A 22,178-nucleotide genomic window follows, 5' to 3' on the forward strand; every position below is an offset into this window, starting at 1 on the left:
ACCAGAAATAGGATACGGAGCCTTTCACCTCTCGCTCACCAATTCCAACCTGGCCTGAATGAACATGGAGAATGAATTACTGCCACTGCATATATACAGGGGGCTCCTCAACAGCAGGGGTGGCAGTGAGCAGTGTGAGGGAAGCCAGCACTCACTGCTGCTCTCTGAGCTGTACCTGATCTGTGGACAGACAGGAGATTTTTGTCTTTAGTGCTGAGAATCAAGCACTTTCTCCCAGCTTTAGAGAGTCATAAAACAGCATAACAGGAAGAAAAGGGAACTTGCAGCCTATGAGTTTAAGGGCTATGGATCTTGACCCCAATCTCCCCCTTCATGGCCATATTCAGTGGGATCATGGCAAAGTCACTTAATATTTTACCCTTCCACCTCACCCGTCTTGTTGGAATTCTACCACCATTTAATCCATCACCCACAGTGCTGTTCTAACTTGCCATCTGCCCAGAGAAGAATCTCAGTGCCAAATGCCATTATTAATCAGATCAAGAGTCTAACGGTCTTGCATTACATCAATATCTCAGGAGCCAGATGGGTGGCCTTTCCCATTTTTCACTGCCCTATAATAGACGTACTCCTGTACAGCTCTCAGGGCTGTACAGCCGAGTTAAAAAAAAATTTCCTAGAAGTACCATTGGAGTCCCTGTACACCTAATCTACAGCACAGAGTAATCCAATGCACTTGGGTTCTCGACTACATTCCAAATACCATTTGCCTATAACAATTCATGGAGTCTTCAGCATGCAGGTTTCTCTGACATGCCTTACCCAGCCTTCACACATTCAGTTCTCTGTAACAAGTGCCTTTTCCCCCAATCATGCACCCTGATGACCCCACCAGCCTGAAGGATCAATGCCTATGGATTAAACGTTCAGAAGGTCAGGCTTTGGTCATCCAATTGCTTCTTCCCACATCCTATGTGAATCATGCTGCTGGGCGGCTTCAAATCTGGCATGCAGAGCAGCACGTCCTCCCCGTTTCAACAGGCAGTTCTGTGGGCTTTGCCCAGGAGGGTGATCCCACACACAGGAAGTGACAGGGGAGTTCAAAGCATTCTCACCCAAGGAGTGTCGGGTGTAGAGCAGCTGGGTCCCCTGATGGGCTGCTATCCCAGCATTAAATATTAAAACCCTGTGCCATCGGCTGAACGGTAATTAATCCATGAAAGCCAATCCTTCCCAGCACTAGCTTGGTAAAGACAACTGTGCTGTTTATCAGGGGCTGCCTGAGAATAGCAGGGAGGTGCCCCTCACTTGCTGTGAAAGGACGCTTTAATCAATTTGTCATCGTAAGCGGATCTGGTCTAACGAAACTATATGATTTCTCCTCCAGCCTATTAGCTTCACTTTAGGGCTCACGAAAGGTGCTGCTTTAAGTCAGAGACTATGTTCTCTACCCACAGAACGGGTATAGAATGGGCAGCATGAGCCCCCCCCCCCACCTCCATGCTACACCCCATTTTCCACCAACGTGCCTCAGTCCTGATGTGGAGGGTCCATGAGTTCTGCATTCATCTCCCAGTCAGTGCTCTGGTCTTTTTGCTGAGGCTGCTGCTAGGGACGGCTCTATGTTTTCTGCCGCCCCAAGCACGGCAGTCAGGCGGCTTTTGGCAGCGCGCCTGCGGGAGGTCCGCTGGCATGCCGCCGAATCCGCGTTACCTGCGGGAGGTCCGCCGGTCCCACGGCTTCGGCATACCCGCCGCTGAATTGCCGCGGGACCGGCGGACCTCCCGCAGGCATGCCGCTGAAGGCAGCCTGACTGCCGCCCTCACAGTGACCGGCAGGCTGCCCCCCGTGGCTTGCCGCCCCAGGCACGCGCTTGGTGCGCTGGTGCCTGGAGCCGCCCCGGGCACGTGCTTGGTGCGTTGGTGCCTGGAGCCGCCCCTGGCTGCCGCCCCAGGCACGCGCTTGGTGCATTGGTGCCTGGAGCCGCCCCGGCTGCCGCCCCAGGCACGCGCTTGGTGCACTGGTGCCTGGAGCCGCCCCTGGCTGCCGCCCCAAGTAGTACCAGGTGCAATATGAATGCTTAGCTACTTGGTCACATATGTAGACATTAGAAACAGGTTTTGGCTACTACCAACCTGGGACAGATTTGAACTGGTCAAAGGATACAGGAGAGCTCCAGAATGGGCTCTTGGAAACGGATGACCTCCTGTTTTGTTTTAAATCGCCCCCCCCCGACCTGGAATTAAGTTGGGACATAGATCTCCTCCACAACACAAATGAAATCATGATTGTGTTAAAGACTTAAGCTGGTTAGATAGTAAGCCTAAAAAATGTGACGTTTTAGCAAACCTGTCCAGTGAAAACAAGCAGTTAATTACATTTTCACACACGTCTCTCATTCTACTGGGACGGACCAATCAGTATTCAAAGGAGGAGCAAACCTTGTTCAAAACCCAGCTTTGTGAGCGTGGTTGAAAATAAAGTTATGAAGCAGCCTGAAGGGGAAATGGATTCAAGTTTTAATATGATCTGTCTAGAAAGATTCCCCCCCCCCCCATGAAAAAGGTGTTTGATCTTTTCGCTCCTAAGACTGCTGTCATTTTAAACTGAGAAGATGACATTTGATATGTATGTACCACTGCTTCTTATCCAATGGTAGAATCATTTCCTAGTCCTGTTTTTTGGGGCGGGAGTGGACAAGGCAGACAAGCAGTTATATCGGAGACCGTGGAAATTGCCTCTGAAGTGTCTGGTGCACTGGTTCAGCATTTTAAGTAATTTGCACTGGCAGCTTTTCATGCCAAGAGTTTGAAGATGGTTCTCAGAGGAGCAATGGCAGATGTGGAGTTTCACGGATGGGCAATGAAGTGAGCAGCACTCCGCTGCAGGAGGTACCAGCTCCATGACCTCCCAGCAGTGCTTCATGTGTGGGCTCCATGCAGTTCTGAACCAACCGCACCTTGAGGGGGATTGGAGACCAGCACTGGCTGCTTGGAAAAGTTAAGTAGCAGCCTATGCTGCCGCTGCATTGTGGGAAAGATGAGATAGGAGTACCAAATGCCGCCAAAGAGGCTGAAGGAGAATTCTTGGAGATCGTGGATGGGAAAAGCCCAGGTTTCATCATTCTGGAATTCTAGATACTGACTAAACTAGAGAGGAATGTGGAAGAGATGCTCATGTATCGGAAGTAAAGGCTCCAAGATCTCACAACGGCCTGGGAAACCCACACTTCTTGTGAACCTTCAGACCTCTTGCACAATAGGAAGATTGTTTCCAGATTTCCAGTGTTATATGGGAAGCTGGAATGCAAACACTCCTTCAATATATTGCCCATTATCTGTGTGGAGCTCTTAGGTTTAAGATCAGTCTCTCACTCCCCCAAAGAAGAATCTCATCACCAATAATAGAAGATACTTAAATTCACTGGCTCTTCCCTGTTCCCTAAAGTGTCGCAGGCAGACTTATTTTTGTTGAGCGTTGACTTGCTCGGTGCTACGCAAGGTATAGGATTCCTGCCCTCAAAGCTTGCTATCTGAGTGGAAGAGGCCCCACAATACAGACACAAACTGCCCTGGATGACTGGAAGATTAAGGTGTTCCCATTTTGTACTGATGCAGGTCTACAGGTATTTCTACCTTAGGTGGAACAAGAGTGGCAGGCTTGGGGGAAAAGGAGGGATTCGAACGCCACTTTGGTTTGTCAATTATGTTTAGTGGGCCAAATGGTTGTAACACCGCTAAAATGAACAGCGAGACTTTCGGGGTACTGGGCCACCAAAGCAGAAGTGGGCAGGTCCACCCCAATTGCATTTTAGTCAACAGTTTTGCCTAGCTCTGGGTATGGGGTCTCTTCAACGTACATGGCACACACAAACCCTGTACTGACTTGGTTGCTGGACTGTCTTTCCGTGGGAGACTGCTCTCATCAAGGAAGCGACTGTACAGATACAACTTCACTCTGGGCTGATATGTGAGGGTCATCTAGCAGAGCTACTGCAGAGCCATTGATTTTTGCCGTGGGTATTGGGGCTAGAGGGAACCAAGGTATAAATGCTAGGCACTTCGGGAGAATGGAGAACAGGGGGCAGAAGTGAGAAAGTGGAAAGATGCTCAAGTATGCCAACGACGAAGGAATTCTGAAAGAAGGGCTAGAAATTTCTAGCAGCTAGTGATGTTTGTTTTGCTGTATTTCAGCTCTGCCTCTTTCCTGCCTCCTGTCCTACTTTCCAGGAGAGTAAAAATAGGTTTTATTAACAACTGAAACCTGAATCACTGTACTGTAGTCATGTTGATTCCATCCTCTGGGAGATGAATTCAAACATTTACATATGTATCTATGCTAATCGGAATGTAAAGTGAGAGGAGAGATTCAATGAAGAACAAAAGGAAACCAAAGACCTGTTGGAAAGAGCCCCTCAAGTAATTTGACATAAGAAACAGACAGTATTTCAGATTGGGCAGAGACAATTCTCTGACATGGCTCGAGGTTCCGCCTGTCACTCTGCGTTTTCCGCATATCTCAGTACGTTGGTAGCGGGCAAAGGGTTTTCTATTGCGGGTCAGGCTACTGCTCCATCGAGCTTGAGCCTGGCTTGAGAAGTTATTGGCCACGGCTTTGTCGCGAGGCAACCACTCATTCTGTGCTAATCTAGGCGGGGTAAAAATCCCTGCCTGACCCTGCATTGATCAGCTGACACCCTGAAGCGTGAGACTGGATTCGAAAGCTTTTGAGAAGAGAAACAGGCTTTATCTCACTGCCTAATCCCAACCATCATTTTACTGCTGCTTTGTCGGGGGACTGCACCAGGACACAAAAGCATGAATTCACTCAGTGCTAAGAGGTTGATGCTTCAGTGACAGTCACATCCTCCCTTCTTGCTTCCCATTATGCGGGTGGGGAGGAGAAAAGCTTTTGTAGGTCTCAAAAGCACCACTCACAGAAAGCACAGTCTCTGGGAGAGGCAGATTCACCTGTTGCTTCTCTTCCCCACCTCCAACAATTTGCAACCAAGTGCAGCAGCAGGAAGGGGAAAAGACCCTTTCTGGCCATTTTGCGGGCGGGGGGGGGGGGGGGGGGAAAGAGATACATGAAGCACAAACCTGCTAGGGGAGGAGCATTAGTGACAAAGAAGCCGGTTATGTGGAATGACGTTCAGCAGGGCTGCTGTAATCTACAGGGAGCTAAAGAGGGCAAAGCTTGAGGACAGAGAACCAAGGCTGGAATGAAAAATAAGGCTCTGAAGGCAGACTGGTGTTTAATGAGCACGCCTGGCTTGCAATCGGCGTTCTAAACCAAGCCTCATTCTTAGCCGACTCATGATTCTCTGCTCCTTTCAAGTCACATTTTCTCTTTGCTTGCACCCAGACTTGTTAGGCACGGCTGGAGCTCTGAAAGTGCTTCCTGGCTAATACACTTCTTCTGGGTCACAAATATTTTAAACTTGCTTATTTATGATAGGGAAGAGACTCTGACAACCAGATGCCTAGCTGCAGGCTATTCAACCCTTATCAAAAGGGTAGGTTACTTGCATTTCCCCACCCTCTAGTCATATGGGCCATGAACAGAAACTGGGTTACGAGAAGGTCCGCACCATTGCACAGAGCTACTAGCAGCATTCTGATTTCATCCCACAGATATTATGCAGGAGCTGGATGGAGAAGGAAGTCATAAAATAGTTCTCTGCTAGGAATGGCAAGCTAATCAGATGTGTATTTTGATGGGGGTGCACTAGCCACTCCTACTTAACAGCCAGAAGATGGAGGGGGCAAACCCTGGTTTCTCCAGTCTCAGTTCAGTGAACACTGGAAGTAAGTAGAAAAGAAGAGGGGAGCCGTTTCCCTAGCTGATACTGGACGCAGAGGTTGTACTTCAGACTCCGACACAAGAGACGCGCAGGAGGAAGAACGGTGCTCAGAGCACAGATGGAGGCGTTAATGCCTTTAACACGCTCGCGTTAAGAGACTCATTTGCAGAGCGTGGGTAGAAGAATTAAAAATTCCCACCTCTGCGCCACACACTGAGAAATAAGCGAGACCCAGAGGGCTGAGCAGGAGAAGAGGAGCAGGTGCTTTCCCATCAGTACCTTGCATCCAGGGGAGAATTTGGGGTTTGCATCCTCCCACGCCACCACAGATGGGAAAGGCCTATTAGACCTCAAGCCCATGGCCCAGCGAGCGCTGGATAGCCCCTTAGGATACCTCGAATATAGGCACATGCATTATCAAGTATACTCAGAGCCTTTGAAGGGCAGTACTGTGGCAACGTGAGAACAAATTCCTTAGGCTTTTAGTCCATGCATCTGAGCATCAGGGAAAGCCTTTCCACAGACCCCCTTTGCATCTGCTGCTGAGGACTTTTTGGTGTGTGAGAGAAGAGGTGGCCCACTAGCCTCTGCGAGGTCACAGGCCCCTGCACTAGCGTAACAGGCCAGCTTCCACTTCCACCAATAAAGAGCCAAGTGCTCCCTCTCGCTTGCTATGAACCGTTGCAATCAGATCTATGGCTGAACAAATTAAGCGTGACGCTTCTGGGGAAGAAGGAAAGATGGTTGCCTTGGAAACCAGGGGCAGAGGTAGGATTCTGCAGCCACTTCATCACTTTCGATTTTCTTTGTAAGTGCTGCTGCAGGGTCATTGAATTAAAGTTACCAAATGCAGTTTATGAGCATTAAGCCCTTTAGTAACAGCGCAGGGCAGAGGGTTAGCGATCCACAGGGAACCAGAGGCTCAGCCTCCCTGGCTCTGGGCAGCATGTCTGCACTGGGCCATGTTTCTACACCAGCACTTGTCTGAGAGGCTTACAACAAAGCCTGTTACGAAATTTTTTTTAAAAAGATGCACTACCAGGCTGGTTTTCCCCAACCAGCACTGCCCTGGAGGTAGCAGGCTCCAAGGCTCTGTCGTTATTACTCATGGGTCGACTATTGTCAGCTCAGACTGAATAATTTGCCCTGGCTGGCGGGCTAGGAGAATTTTAATTCATTCCAGTTCAGTTGATGGTTCATGAGACTGCAACGGAGAGCGGCTAGTTTTGAGAGAGCTGCCGGAGTGCGGAAAGGGCTGGGAAAGGTTAGCATGTCCCTGTTGAACTACAGACGAAACAAACCCCAACACTGTAAATACAAATGTAATGCAAGAGAATTAATTTAGTTTGGGGGAACGAGGGGAAGGTGAGGAAGGCGTCTGGCAGAAACCAGAGAGTCTACGGCAGGCTCCGTTCCCATTCACAGATGTCATAGGCCTCTACTCACCCACTCCAGGTCATGTGGTGCGAGGAAGCTGCCATGTTAAGGGGGGAAGCAATAGGCTTGGGAAGAAAGTGTGGAGGAATGGCAGTGGCTGAGAGGGTGGACAATAAGTCTGCACCAAGTGTTACCAGGCCCTTTCTACCTCCATCGGCTCTGCCGTGTTAAGAGAATAATACCAGGCACTTCCACAGTGCTTCATTCGATCCATCGTTGGTTCTCACATCTCTGCCCGCACCCAGGGGGCAAGTAACTGCCATTTTGTAGCTGGGGAAACAGTCCCAGAGAGGAGAATTGGCTTGTCCAAAGTAACAGCATATCTGCTGAAGAGCTGGGAACAGATCCCAGGTCTCCCAACTCCCAAGACTGTTTCAACCAGATTGCTAGTTCCCTTAACAGCATGCAGCTTCCTGCACCACAGAGCACAGAACAGAATGAGGACAAGGATGACTCAGGGAACACTTCTCCACTCTCACGCACTGATGGGAGCCTTGTTCTAGCTCACACCCGCCCAATTCCAAGCTGGAGAAAACACTGGCCTGGACGCCAGAGGCTATTCCTGCAGTCTTGCTGGAATGCCCAAGGACCTTTACCTTCCGCATGGGCAATCACCAGTGACATCAGTTCAGCATCTCAACCAAAGGATCAAACTTCTAGAAACAGCGTACTAGGGATAAGGAGAGATGCCAGCTATCTCAGGCTTGAGTTGGGATCTATTCCCAGCTCAGCTGTGGGGCTTTCGGGAAGTCACTTCAATTGCTCGATGCCTCAGTTTCCCACGTATAACATGGGGATAAATATCAACTTCGTGGGCCAGGGGCCGGAGAGAGGAGGTGTAAATATCAAGCCGTTACTGATTGTGACGGAAGGTGTTGGAGAGGGCGAAGTGTTATTCTAAAGGTCTGAGAAGACAGAGGGCCAGCCCTGCTCCTGGGAATTAAAGCGGATTATTTTAGGAATGCACTTGAAGAAAACCTGTCTGCCAATCAATATATGGATGAACACCCACAGACTCGCCACTGGCTATGGTCAATTGCATTTAACTTGATTGCAGCTTATTTAGAAGTTGGGACTAAGTCCATCCATTTAATTTGTTAAAACAAAGCCAGGAGGCGTGAATTCTTCTCCAAGCACATTCTTTGCTGCCATGCCAGCATTCGCAAGAGGGCGACGGACAGACCCGCCCTGGGGCCAAGGGTGTCAGTTTGCGGTGCCCGTTGTAATTATTGGGATTCACAGCAGGAGCAGGGAGGCATTTACTAATGGAGGGGGAGGGGTGTTGGGAAGCCTGTTCAGAGGTACTGGCTAAGCCAACAGAAAACAGACTAATCCTTGGAAATACCAGCTACTGTATTTGCAGGAAGAGAGGCTCTTTACCCTTCCTCTCTGTACTGGAAGGGTTAAAAGCCTCAAGAGCAGCAGTTGTGCCCAGTTAGATGAGAAGCATGTGAGGTTTGCCACGACCCTTTGCGCCCAGAGCTTGCTCTACTTTCTTCTCTCTCCTGCTTGCTCTGACTATCTGCAGGGTCTCTAGAGAAACTCTCTCTTCGCTTGCAGCCTAGCGAGGCAGACTCAAAAGCTCTTTGCCACAAGGGAATCAAGCGTACAGAGAGTCGGCTAAGCAGCTCAAATACCTGGCAGCTAGCGACACATGGGAGCCAGCAGCCCAGCCCCACGTTTGAAGGGCCCCACAATCCTGCAGTACAAAGTAGCAGGGACAATGGCAAGCCGTGCATTAATGCTCTTCAACATCGATTAGCCCATTTCACAGCCAGCCCAAGACATGCTTCAATGCAGCACTCATTGACAAGGCACTGGTCTGACTGCAGGCGCCTAGCACCAGCAGTGATGAACTAGCAAGAGAGAAGAACGGGAGGGGTCCTGAGAAGGGAACAGCAAAAGCATTTGACACTGAAGGAGTCAATGGTGGAAAGGGGAAGAGTGGCTGGTGGCAATATTAGGGTGCAGCAAAAATAAACTAGCATGGACTTGCAGGAGCCACTGACCCAAGAGTCATGGTGCCATAAAGTCAGATGCTTCCTGCTCATGCAGAGTTCAAACCGTCACCCCAAAAACAGTCCCCTCTATGGCCCAGGACTAACCCGAGTCTCCTCCACTGCAAGTGCACATTCCTATCTCAGGCCCAGTCAGACAACCAGCATGCACACGTCTCAAAAAGGGGACGGTCTACCCTGCTATTAAAGGGTCAGTGTGCCTGTTAATTTAACTGACCAGGCAGCTGTCTCTTAAAGGCAGCTGCTCTTCAGACTTTTGCTCTTTCTAGGCATTGGGTTGATGTAGCTCTACAGAATACAAGTTCAAATCCCTCTCTGGTTCTGAGCCAAGGTTTCTGCAAGCCCCCTGCTCCACACTCCCTCGTGACATTCACCAGGGGATCGAATGACAGCACCTGACCTACAACTTTAGCTTTACCATAGGAAAGACAAGGGGACACATGCTTCTGGCCACAGTCAATAGGAGCAGACCACGCCTAGCGCCTTGCAGGATCAGATCGTGGTCTTTACAGGGTTCCCAAAAGCGTTCTTGGGCAAGCTCATATGTAAGAGCTCTGCTGAGCAGCTGCATCCTAGCCCTCCGGAGCACTTCCTAGTCAAACAGGAGACAAGCTCTCACTGCCTCCTCGCTGAAGCATCCTTAGAGCACTTTTGGTTCTTGTACTTTTATCCAGCCAGGAAATCTCTGCTCAGAGGCAGCACGTTTGAACAATTTGTTAAAAAGGGCAGACAAAATATTCCCTGTCCTGGAATCCTTCCTCAATCTCTGGATTCCATATTGAGCAACCACCGCTCAGGGTCACCTCTGCCACTACACTGAAATCCAGTTGTTCCGTCTCCTGGACGTAAAGAGACAGAAAACATTAATCCAAATCCCTACTTCAATATCCTCAGCTTCAAGGATCCCCCCGAGCCCACCTCCCCTGCCCACGCTGCTACTATCTGGCCCGTGAAGCTCATTATTCGTGCTAGAAACACATTTTAAACACCTTCATTATTTACCAGCTAACAAATGAAATGCTCCAGCAAGACGCTTAAAGAAAAAAAGAACGCCAACTAGATTTACATGCAAGTTGCCAGAGCTCCAGCAGAGTTGGGGGAAGGATATCTAGTGACTTCCACGTGTGCTGTCAAAAGAAAAAAATAAGTTCACAGCGATAGCACAGGTACGTTAGCATAAGAAGCAGAAAGAGAATGACTAATAGGAAGAAGCTGAACACTCACTTGTGCTGCCTTATCTGCTGTATTGAAAACCTCTTGGCTGGGTCATATTCAAGCATCCCTGAAAAGGAGGAAAAAAAAAAAAATCCAGGTGTGATTCACAGGCGCTCTCAGCCAATTTAGAGGAAGGAAGCACAAAGCCCCACCCCTCCCTTTCCCCCCATAACAGCACCCATGGTTTCCAGTCTCCCTGGCCACAGGAGTTGAGTGAGGCCTTCCTCTTTAAATGAGAGACAGCAGCATGGGATGGAGAGAGGGTCAGGAAAGTCAGTGTTTAACCCCCAACTCCACTGCCGTGCGGATCTGAGCAAGGCTGTGCCCCACCTTCAAAGTGGGGCTAACCCTTCCCTCCTTCGCAGTGTGAAGACGGAGGTCAAGTTCTCTCTCCCATCCCCAGCCAGTGAAGGGTTAGGGACTCTAATTTCACAGATCAACAACGTTGGTCAAACTTTACCCAAGAGGAGCCAAAGGCTTTGGAGTGATGCATACACAACTACGCAGCAAGCCAGAGGCTGCATTCTAGGCACAGATCTCCCTGAAACCCCTCTAATTGAGGACTCTTGAACAAGGCTCTTCCCTGCTCACCAGACCTCCTGTAGTCTGCTATCACTTATAGCAGATGTGGGCATGGGAAAAGGAGCTGGCCAATATATTCTCTCGCACCCAGACCATCCAGCAGAGAGGGGGATAGATTCCCTTCAGACACAGGTTGCCCCCCATCCCCAGAGACTCATTTATTGGAACCTCTGCCCTTCAAACTCTTTAAAAAGAATCACAGTTCAAGGGGAAGAGAAATAAAAAGTTCTCACACCACGCCCCGGAAACTGGCCAATGAGGCATTAACCAGTCCAGTGCCCCGCACCTCCATTAGCTGCATGCAAGATACAGGCATTCCCCATGGAAACCACCACTAAATTACGAATCCTCTGAACACCAACAACATGCTTGGTGCTGTACATAGATTACAATACAGGGACATGATAGTCTAGGAACAGAAGCCAAGGGAATGATAAATAGGGTTCCAGGCACCATATGGTGGGGGATGCAGCTGCCACCGCACTGTGCCTTTTTGGAGTGAGGAATTCCAAGCAGTTAGGTTTTCAAATGAATCGTAACAGTTCAAAGAGCAGAGGGTTAACACCGAGAACCTTGCAGCAGTAGGGCAGGGAGGAGGGATTTCGAAAGGAGGAAAGGACTGCAGAGGGCAGTGACTTCAAGCATTAAGGAAAGGGTGGGAGAAGGCTCTGAAATGAGAGTGGAAGAAGTGATGGGAGTTAGACAAGCAGAGCAGAAAGGGTAAGAGGAGACTGAAAGTTCTGCTCTGGTCTTCTCTCCAAGGTCAGGACAAAAGGTATAAACTTGATGCAGAAGGCAAGGGAGAGTCAGAGTGGAGGGACATAGTCAAAATAACAGCAGAGAAAGCACTTTTGGCAGTAGACTGCTGGGCAGAGTACAGGGGAGTTGGGCAAGCCAGAGAAGAGGTTGCCAGGGCCTAGATTAGAAAATGGGTTTCTGTGGTACAGGTGGACAAAGGAATGGATTTTTGTGACGAGGTACGGAGGACAAGACACAGGACTCAGCAACAGCATGTACATGTAGCATAGAATGAGAGGGCCCCGAATAACAGATTTTACTGCCAGGTTAGATAACAGGGAGAATGGTTTGGTTGTTGGCAACAACAGACAAGGGATATTCTGTTGTATCAAGTAAGGAACACAACAACTGCCTTCAGCCATCACTTGCATGTCAGTTGATTCCCCTATACACACACACCTTTTTAAAGAAATAGACGCGCCCTGTGTGTAGGAATCATTTTTTTGCGAGGCTTAACCCAAGAAGAGAGATTTTTCCAGAAACCAGACCAAAGGTCACCTAGAAGAAGCACTTGAAACCACAGAATGTCCAGCCATGAGATACACACATTTGCACTTGCCTTTAAAGAAGAAAGAGGTATCTCTGTTCTGAGTCTGAAAGTAATCAATGCCCCAGGAGCCGCCCCTGCCCCCCCAAAACACCTACCTCTAGAAACACTGAGAAAGGTTAGCAAAGTATGCAATGAAAACTTAATCCACTGCTTCACAGCCAATGAGATTTTTAAACAAGGTATACACGGTGGCCAATCCCATTACAGTTTTTGCTAGGCCTAACGGGTTCTCTGAGCAAGAAGGGCACTTTATGCAGAGAGGACAAGCTAGCGGGTGGGCAGGGGAGATCCTAGATTGACTTTCCCCTCAGAAATTGCAAGGTAGCATTGGGTGACCATTGTGCCAGAGCCACGTGGCCATAAAGTTTATTCCAAAAAGATGGGGGGAGATCCCCATAATTAAAAGTGCTCCTATGCACCACCTCCTCCACTTCCCCTCCCCCACAAAAAAAATACAACCATGAATTACATCTAATGCCATCAGGGTTCAAGGCTCTAGGCGGAGCAGAATGAGTATTTTTCATTTGCTCTGCTGAGACAATAACACTGATCAGTAGTAGGCTCCCCTACATTCAGTAGAGTAGGGCTGAGGGGAAGCTAGGCTAATCGCCCCCCGGCATGTGGGCATGCACCCTTGGAATGGATGCCTCAGATCAGTTTCTACTGGGCAGGTGTCAGCCTAAGACAGTGTTTCTCAAATGCAGCCACCGTGGTCACATGTGGCCACCAGGGGCTTTTCTTGCAGTGCCAGCCTCCTGAGTTGTGAGATGTGTGTGTGTCTGTGTGTGTGTGTGTGTGTGTGGGGGGGGAAAGCAGTGGCCCATCCCGCTCCCTGGTGCTCCTAGATGCACAGCCTTGGTGTTGGCTGCTGGGGTTTCCAGTTGGGCCCTGCCCCGCTCTGGAGACACCTGGGGAACAATGCTGGAGGAGCAGGCAGCTGGTGAGTTCCCCACCTTCCCAGGGGTGGTGGGGCTCAGGCTTTGGGCATCAGCCCAGGGGTGGCATGGACGGCAGGCTTTGGCTGCAGGGCTTTGGGCTCCAGCCCCAGGCTCTGGCCACATGGCTTTGGGTTCTGTCCCCCCACTGCCTCCCCATACAAACCCCCTGCTGCCTCCCCCAATCCCCCGTCCAGGGCTTAACTGGTCCCCAGACTTGCTAGGGCTGAGTAAGTCTGCTGTGAAAAGTGATACTTGTATGTTTGTTAATATCACTTTTCATAGCAGACTTACTAGCTAGCAATAAATAAGTTACAATGATTTGGATGTATAGTTGTGCATATTTATTTGTTTTTCCTAAAGGTAATTAAGTATTTTAGAAAAAAGTGAGAGAGTGGTCACCAGCAAGAGTTGGTGGCCACACTCTGAGGCCACCAAATAATCTGTCCTGAGAACCCCCGGCCTAAGAGCTGATATTTTCCGTCAGAAACAGGCTGAAGCCACGCCCCGATCCCAAGCGCATTTTGAGGAGAAGGGCTCACCTTGCTCAATTTGGCGATACCTTCAAAGCTCCATTAGCCTATTATTTCTGCCTCTCTCCAGAAGAGTTCCTGGAAATTTAACCAATTCCTTCTTTCGGTGGTACGTGCAAAGAAGTAGGTTTTACTGGCAAAGATGAAAAATCCATTCAGAACCAGTCCAATGGGCTTTTTAGCCTCACTGAGTTAGGTTCATCCCTTGTGTAATGGCACTAAACCACGGAGGAGTTTGGCTCATGCACTTGGGGCACTAGCGTAGTGATTCTCACCCATGCTCTCCCTCTCCAGGCCTAGAGGGTCTGACTAGGCTCAGACACAATTAACTTAGCTGCCAAATTAGAGCCAGAGTCTTAATAATGCCTACCCCTCCCTCCTCCATTGGGATATTAGCGATGTTTAAATTATTAGAGAGACAGGGAGGTTGAGGTAATATCTATTATCGGACCGACTGCTGTGGGTGACAGAGACGAGCTTTCGAGCTCCACAGAGCTTTTCTTCAGGTCTGGGAAACGTACTGAGGGCTTGTACACACTAGCACTTATTTCGGTATAACTTAAGTTGCTCGGGGGTGTGAAAAAGCCACCCCCTGAGCAACACAAGTTACACTGACTTAAGCGCCAGTGTGGACAGCGCTATGTCAGCGGGGAGGTGGAGTAATTATTCTGATGGGAGAGCTCTGTCCTGTTGGCATAGAGTGTCCGCACTAGGAAGTGATATCTTGGCGCAGCTACATCGATACAGCTGCACCGCTATTGCGATTCTAGTGTAGACTAGCCCTCAGAGTGTCACACCTAAACCCAAGGTGGAACAGATTGTTTAGCACAAGTAGTTAACAGATATTTCAAGGGACCATTCAAGGTGAAGCGGCCCATTAACACCCCTCCAGTCATGGGGGGGAAAGCAGCTGGGGGTGTTGTTGGTGGGTTATAGATTTTGTAATAAGCCATAAATCCATATCCTGGGGCCGACATCTTTAAGTTGTGTCACTTTCCATGATCATTTTAAAGCTGTCATGGGGCAGTGCCAGAGATTCACAGGCTTCCTGTGCCTTAAGAAGCAGTGTCTCAGGAAGTCACCAGGTCACTTGTTTCATCTTATCACTGCTGTTCCTAGAGAACAGCTCCCCCATGATGTGAAGACAATTCCAGCTTCTTAGCTACTGTCAAACCTGTTATCAGCTCAATATTGGATACAGACTTGATCAGGGGACTCTTTTGCCAAACCGGAGCTTCTTCGGGTGGGTATTTCCCCTTTCTTCTATAATCAGACATGCATATGGTTACAGCCCAGCAGCTTTCTCCCTCCCTATTCATCTTACAAAAGTAGTAATTGGAAAAGCGGTTAAAAAACCCCACATCTAAGTAAGATTATTAGATCACTTCACAGCTGAACTGCCCATGCTGTTTTATTATTAAAAAAAAAAAAAAAGATGATGATTGGGATGAAGGCAGATTGTACGTGAGGACCAGAGACACTGAAATCTGATACTGGCTGGCTTATTTTTTTAATGCAGTCAGAATAGGGTGACCAGATGCCCCGATTTTATAGGGACAGTCCCGATTTTTGGGTCTTTTTCTTATATAGGCTCCTCGTACCCCCCACCTCCCGTCCCGATTTTTCACATTTGCTGTCTGGTCACCCTAAGTCAGAAGGGGATACGGTCAGGTAAGACTCTCTATCGTGGAGACTTTTTAAAAAAAAAAATAACATCACATTTCAGGAGGGCATTTCTGGAGACCTGTCTGTCATCAATTTCAGCAGAATTTTCTGCAAGCCAAACCATGCAAAACTGCACAGGACAGCACATCAAAGATCCCAGAGACAGCGGGATTGTCTCAAAGCTGCGGTGTTTTTTCAGAGCAGCTACGGGTCTGAGACGATTTTGCTGGGGTGCTGTGGCTTTTGGGAGGAAGCATCTTCAATTCCAGCCTGCTCAGATCTGAATAATGCACAAGCATCAACTCAAAGATTGCTTGGAAATTGCCAAGAGATCTACAGCTTTTACTAGATGGAACAGGTACAGGAGAGGATGTGGGCAGGCAAAAGAGGAAGTGTCTAAAATAGGTTATAAAAAGGGGGACTAATAGCACTCGTTACAAGCAGCTGTGGTGCAATACATTGTTCTCAGACAGGGTACAGAAATTAAAGGAGCAATGAAGGTAACTTGAGCCAAAAAGCCTTTAGTTAAAGGGAAAGGACCGTATTTTGGGCAATGCTAGAAGAAGAAAATCTAATCAGTGGAAATTAAAACTCATGGATTAATCTGTACTCATATATAGCAGTTGTGTGGCTAAAGCCCAGCACCGGAGAGAGACTCCATAAAGGCAAAACATCATGTACTATTCACCAGTCAAATCATCTAAAAGTGTCTGCCCACAATAACCACACAGATATTCTCTACCATTTACGGTAAAGATTTCCATTTATTTGGGAGGAGAGATGAAACACTGGAGCAGTGAGATTCTTCGGATGGACGCCCAGCTCTCAGACCTCTGCTCCCACAGCATTTCAGATGGGTTAAGCGTGCCCATACCCAAGTCATCTCTGATCCTATGCCCAGCACAAAATACAGAACTACAGGTAGCATGAATCCCCTTTCCAGTAATGCCAAGGACAACCAGAGCACATAAGACCTTAAATCTGTCCTGCCTCCTTGTCACTGACAACCACCAGTGCACCTTTATATAGTCCTGGACAAGCACAAAGACACAGCAGGATGTGGTTGAGTAACTTCTGACAGCCAGGAGCCTCTTCAGGTACATGTTAATAGGCAAAGGAGGCAACAGCTGTAATTCAGGACTCCTAGGTTCTAGCTGGGAGTGCCACTGACTCAGTGCCACACCCTGGATGAGTCATCGCCCTCATCAATTCCTCCGTCTGTAAAATGGGAACAATAGTATCTATCTCAGAGGTATTGCAAGGGTTAATACACATGCAGTTCTGGTTGAAAGGGTGCCCTCTGCAGTACATGCAAAAGTATTAACCCATTAATGCTTAAGGGCCCTTTTTGTGAGGGAGCATGAAGAGAAGAGCTCTGCTCCCTCCACCTCCTGGGAACACCTCTAGAATCATCCCTCCTCAAGCTTGGGCTCCCCTCCTGCATGCTGTGAGGCCAGCAGAGTCTCTCAAATGACAGACACAGGGATCTAATACAAAGTGACACTGGTCTAGTTTCTAGACACCAGTAGGTCAACTATGGACTCTTATAGCCCACATTTCTATAGTATTCAAGCACCTCAACTTCTCATCACCCTTGTTAAGATCATGTCCTTTTTACAGGGGGGGAACTGAGGCACAAAGAAACTCACCCCAAGATCACACAGGCAGTCAATGGCTGACCTAGGAATTGAACCCACGTCTTCCAAGTGCCAGGCCAGTTCCCCAACCATTGGGCCAACCTTTCTTTGGAGCCTGACTGTAGAAGCATATTTCAAAAGAGGATTTGGCACACAGAAGATTTTTAAAACCTAATTTTTCTTGCCCAGAAATGAATCTTATTGGGACAAGTTATGCAATGGTGATGTCAGAGCTTAAGGTCACTTGGGGAGGCTTATACCTTGACGAGCTACCCTCACAGACAATGGGGGCCTACTAGCGCTCTAATTTCCATCAGTGAAAGTACGACAGATTCATTCCCCTCTTGAAAAGCAGCATCCCAACTTACAGTACTGCTCTTGCTAGGAGTTTGAAAGAGGCCAGTGAAGGGGCTAGAAGCCCCTGAAACTCCTGGCCTTCAGCAATCTTGCTTCCTCTCTGGAAAGATAAAGGCTGGTAAAGACAAGCTCAAGGGGTGAGGGGAAAAACCACACAACAGCTTGAGCAGCTGCAAAAAAGTAGTCAACAGAAAAACAAAGCTTTAAAAAGCATCTTCTTGTATCTGCTTCCCAACCAAGCTGGCACCCCGCTCAATGCAGCACTTCCAGCCAGCGAGGAAACAAACACTTTGCAACATACTGTAGCCTTCTTTACGATGAAAGCAGGATGAGTGCTCGTGGCTCTGCTATGTGCTAGAAGAGTCCTCTTGAGGCAATGGAAGGGGGAGTGCGCCAAGCTATGGGTATCTGCTGTTCATTCCAAAAGCTATCAGACATGCACTGGCAAGCCTGCAAACGGAGCACACTTGAGTTCAGTTTCACCAGCTGCAGAAGATGCAGGAGCATACCAGGAAATGGGGATGTACTGCATAGAAAAATAAGGGCCCGTGGCAAAAATCCTCTGCCTTTGTCACCAGTGCTACCCACGAGGGGATGTGGCAATGCTGAACGCTTGGATCCCTGCAAGCTGGGTTACACTTCATGCCTTACTACTGCAGTTTGTGATGCCCACGGTATCCCCACAGCAAAAGTGGGAAGGGACACCACGGAGTTAAAATCACCTCATATCTATTTGCTACATTGATCCCTATGGAAAGGGAAGGGGCTCAGAGTAACTCAAAAGCAACGTTGAGAGGCTCTAGCCAGCTCTGAAGCGAGCCTATTGCTGCAGGGAGTAAGCATGTGGAGTGGGAGGGGTGGAAGAAAATTGAAGAGGTCCCCAGGACTTCATCAAGGGGACAGAGGAAGAATGCTTGGTGCAGACAGGCAGGGCCATCTCCTGCACAGAAAGCTTATCTGCTTTAGCAGCTGCCCATTAGGTAGCGTACAGTTGCCAGTAACTGAAAACAGAAGGCAGCAGGAGAGACATCAGCTAGGACAAAGGGAGCAAAGAAAACAGGCTGCCAACCTAAAACAAATCTTTTGAGGTCATGGGACCTCAGGGATGAAGATGCCTTTGCTGTTTAAAAGTAGCATAAAGAAAGGCAGGAGATCTCCAAGAGCAACGACAGAACAGATCATGAAAAGGAAAAGGCAACGAGGCTAGGACAAAGGTTTAGCAGTTATTCAAGCCACATGCTTCAGAGCACAAGCGACTGCACCTGGACTCAGGAAGAAAATGCCACACCCACCACACTGGAGTTCAATACCCAGGGCACTAGAGAGGCTTATTGCCTACCTCAGAAGCATCCAGCAGTTACTGGAGATCCAGCTGGTATCAGACCGGACACCAGTCTAGATGGGCCAGTGAGTTTGCTCCAGTTGGTCAATTTTCATGCTCCTATGAGAGGGGCTGCTTTTCTGAGTTGGCATTTGCCGACCAAAATGCCACGTATAGATCTGGACATCACTCACCAGCACATGTGAACATGACACGAGACATGCGTCAGTCACTAGCTCCCAGCCTTAGACAGTCGCCACATTAGTCTCGGCAGCATAGCCAAGATGCCAGCTGCGCTGAGAGCAATCTCTAGCTATGCCTTACATAACTGTTTCTGAAGCTATTACAGCTGATTAACGCTTTGCAAAATACAGGGAAATAAAACTTATTTCACAATCAGTATGGAGCCAGAGAAGTTAAAATCGTCTCCAGATTACTTGGATGGTAGGGGGTCAGCAACATCCTAGAAAGGAAGATAAATAGGGGCTGTTTGAAACAACGGGGAAAATCATCTCCTCAAAATGCATTAAAAGCTACAACCTATACAGATAGCACCACCTACTGCACTACTACGGAAATGCAGCTGAGAACAGTACACTTAGGTCGCTAAAAATGTCAACAAGATTATTTGGGAGTTTGGAACTAGAACTTTCAGGCCCCGTGAAAGGTGAATGCTCCATCATGTAAGAGATTCAAGTTTGTTTTGTAGTTGTCGCTTGCAGCAGACGACCTATCCACACCACAGACACAACCAAGTCTGGGAAACTGGTTACAACACAGTGGGGCCCCCATGACAGGTTACAATTTGTAGCATTGATGACCACAATTATGAAGTGCTTCAGAAGGCAGCTAAGAGTCCATCTAACTACAAATTGCAACAGTGTTGGAACCAGGCCAGAGGGGAACAGTGTTGTAACCCAGTACTGTATTTGTAGCGTGGGCAGGCTTGCAGTGCTCAATCACTAACCCACCCATGCTTTCCTTCTAGGCTACTTCTGGGGCTTGCGCCAGAGGAGCGCAGATGTTCAAGCGTGATCAGAGTCGTGTCTGGGGTTCGATCACTGTTATTCTGCGTCTTTCCCGTCACTGACTACTATCAGTGTCTTTTGTACAGTAAGACAGAAGAGACGACAATAAGCCCATCCTATGGAGTGAGTGGTGTCCTGAGACGTTGCTCATTGTATCGTGGTAGCACCCAGAGCCCCAGTGACAGACCAGCACTAGGCACAGGCCACGCTGCTCCTAAGCAGACACCACTGATTCAGCTGCTATATTAACATGCAACTGCTCTCCATGTTGGCATCCTATTTTAAGCAGGAGCAAAAATATCAATGATCATCCCAACCCTCAAAAGAAGAGGTTACACTCTCCTTGTGCAGTAACTGTGGTTCTTCAAAATATGTCCCCCCGATGAGTGCCCCATTTCAGGTGCACATCTCCCCTTGATCAGAGATTTTCTCTTCGCAGCGTCTGTTGGGCCTGCGGGTGCGCTCTATACAACCTTGTGGAACATGTCAAGGGGCTATTGAACTGCATGGGCACACTGCCCTCAGTTCCTTCTCTATCCAAATGTCCGACAAAGAACAGTCCAAAGCAGGGGGGATGGAGGGTAGGTAGTGCAACACCCAGAGGGGGACACATCTCAAAGAGCCACAGTTACTGACCTCTTCTACGAGTCCCTATGGGTGCTCCACTTCAGGTGACTCCCAAGCAATATCCCCCACCGGAAGGAGGAAGCTTTGGAATGGAGTCTAAGACTGAAGACAGTACAGCAGCACCAAGTGCTGCATCAGATCTGATGGCATGGACTGAGGCATAGTGTCTAGAAAAAGTATATGCAGAGGCCCACATAGTATCTTTGCATATCTCAGACACTGGAATGTTCTTGACTAGAGCTGTGGCAGCTGCCTGTGATCTGGTAGAGAGCTATTATCCTTTTGGGGGAGCGGAGCACCAGCTGCATCATAGCAAGCGACGATACACCCAGAGCTCCAACTCGGAAGTCTCCGAGTAGAGATCGTGGACGACGGGGATCTCTCTACGATGGAGACAAACAGTCTAGTCAATTTCCAAAATTGCTCAGTCCTATCTACAGAAAAGGCCAATGACCGTGATACATTTAATGTACGAAAGGAGGTCTCACGCTGAGATTGATGCAGTTTGGAGATAAATATTGGTAGATGAATGGGCTGGTTAAGATGAAAATTCGACAGCACTTGAGCTAAGAATTTTAGCTGAGGCCATAAGGCGACCCCGTCCTCGAAAAATACAGCAAATTGGGGTGCCATCCAGGCTCCGATCTCCCCAACCCTGCAAGCCAACGTGATAGGCATTTGAAAGGCCGTCTTCACAGATAAATGAAGCAAGGAGCAAGTGGCTATAGGTTCAAATGGAGGTCCCAGAAGTGGAGGTTCCCTAAACCCTTAATAAATCTAGAGGACAGAGTGAGCAAATATTGAAAACCCTTCTAGTGGGGGATGAAATGCTAGTATCACAGCCAGATTAATCCTAACAGAGCTAATTAATACCTGTTGAATTTGAAGAACACATGGTAATTCAAGAAGGCGGAGAGTGAAGAGCTCTACATAGCCTTGGTGTGTGGCACTAGTTTGCACAGAGCGCATGTGCGGGCCGAACAGACACTGCTACCGAAAATCTCCGATCAAGGGCTCAAGAGGCACATGCACACCTGAAGTGGGGCACCACTCGAAGAACAACCTTCCTGCATCAAATGGTTGGAGCAGTGAGACTAGGACTCCCGAGTTCTGCTCCTAGTTCTTCCACTGATTTGCGGTGAGTATGGGCATGTTGTTCTGCCTCAGCTTCCCCACCATTACTCCTGTTTCCTGAAGGGGAAACAGGCCCAGAGAGGCAAAGGGACTTGCTCACATTCACACAGCTAGTCAGTGGCAGAAGGGAGAAGATGCAAAAGCTTTGCACAAAGCAGAGATACTCCCCACAACAGAAGGTCAAAGTATTAATCTCAGAATTTATTTTACACAGAAGCCGTGCTTTAAGAGCAGGAATATCCCACAAGTCAGTGGATTTGAAGCCTGCACACACAACTACTATTTAAAGTGGATTCCCACCGTTACTTTATTTGTTCTACAGTAGTGCCAGAACCCACAAACAAGGTCAGGGCCCCGTCGTGCAAGACGCTGGACACACAATAAGAGACCATCTGTGACCACAAAGCTTACTGTCTAAACAGATGACAAAGGGTGGGAAGGGAAACAGAAGCTCACAGAAGGCAAATATCTTTCTCAAGGTCAACCAGCAGGTCAGTGTCAGAGCTGGGAATGGAACCCTGGTCTCCTACGTCCCAGTCAAGTCTCCTATACATTGAACAGTGCTACCTCTCCCTGG

At 48.5% G+C, this 22,178-nt stretch overlaps 1 protein-coding gene across 1 annotated transcript in view; it reads right to left on the reverse strand.

Moving 5' to 3' along the window:
- The window catches only part of STK11 (serine/threonine kinase 11), a 74,066-nt gene that overhangs the window by 17,188 nt on the left and 34,700 nt on the right, over positions 1-22,178 (reverse strand). Inside the window, exon 7 of the mRNA XM_024204380.3 lies at positions 10,444-10,501. Within this exon, the coding sequence (XP_024060148.1) occupies positions 10,444-10,501 (58 nt within the window). The remainder of the gene's footprint in view (positions 1-10,443; positions 10,502-22,178) is intronic.

Source organism: Terrapene carolina, unplaced genomic scaffold (assembly GCF_002925995.2).
Source record: "Terrapene carolina triunguis isolate 2854851 unplaced genomic scaffold, T_m_triunguis-2.0 Scaffold194, whole genome shotgun sequence".
Lineage (NCBI taxonomy): Eukaryota > Metazoa > Chordata > Testudines > Emydidae > Terrapene > Terrapene triunguis.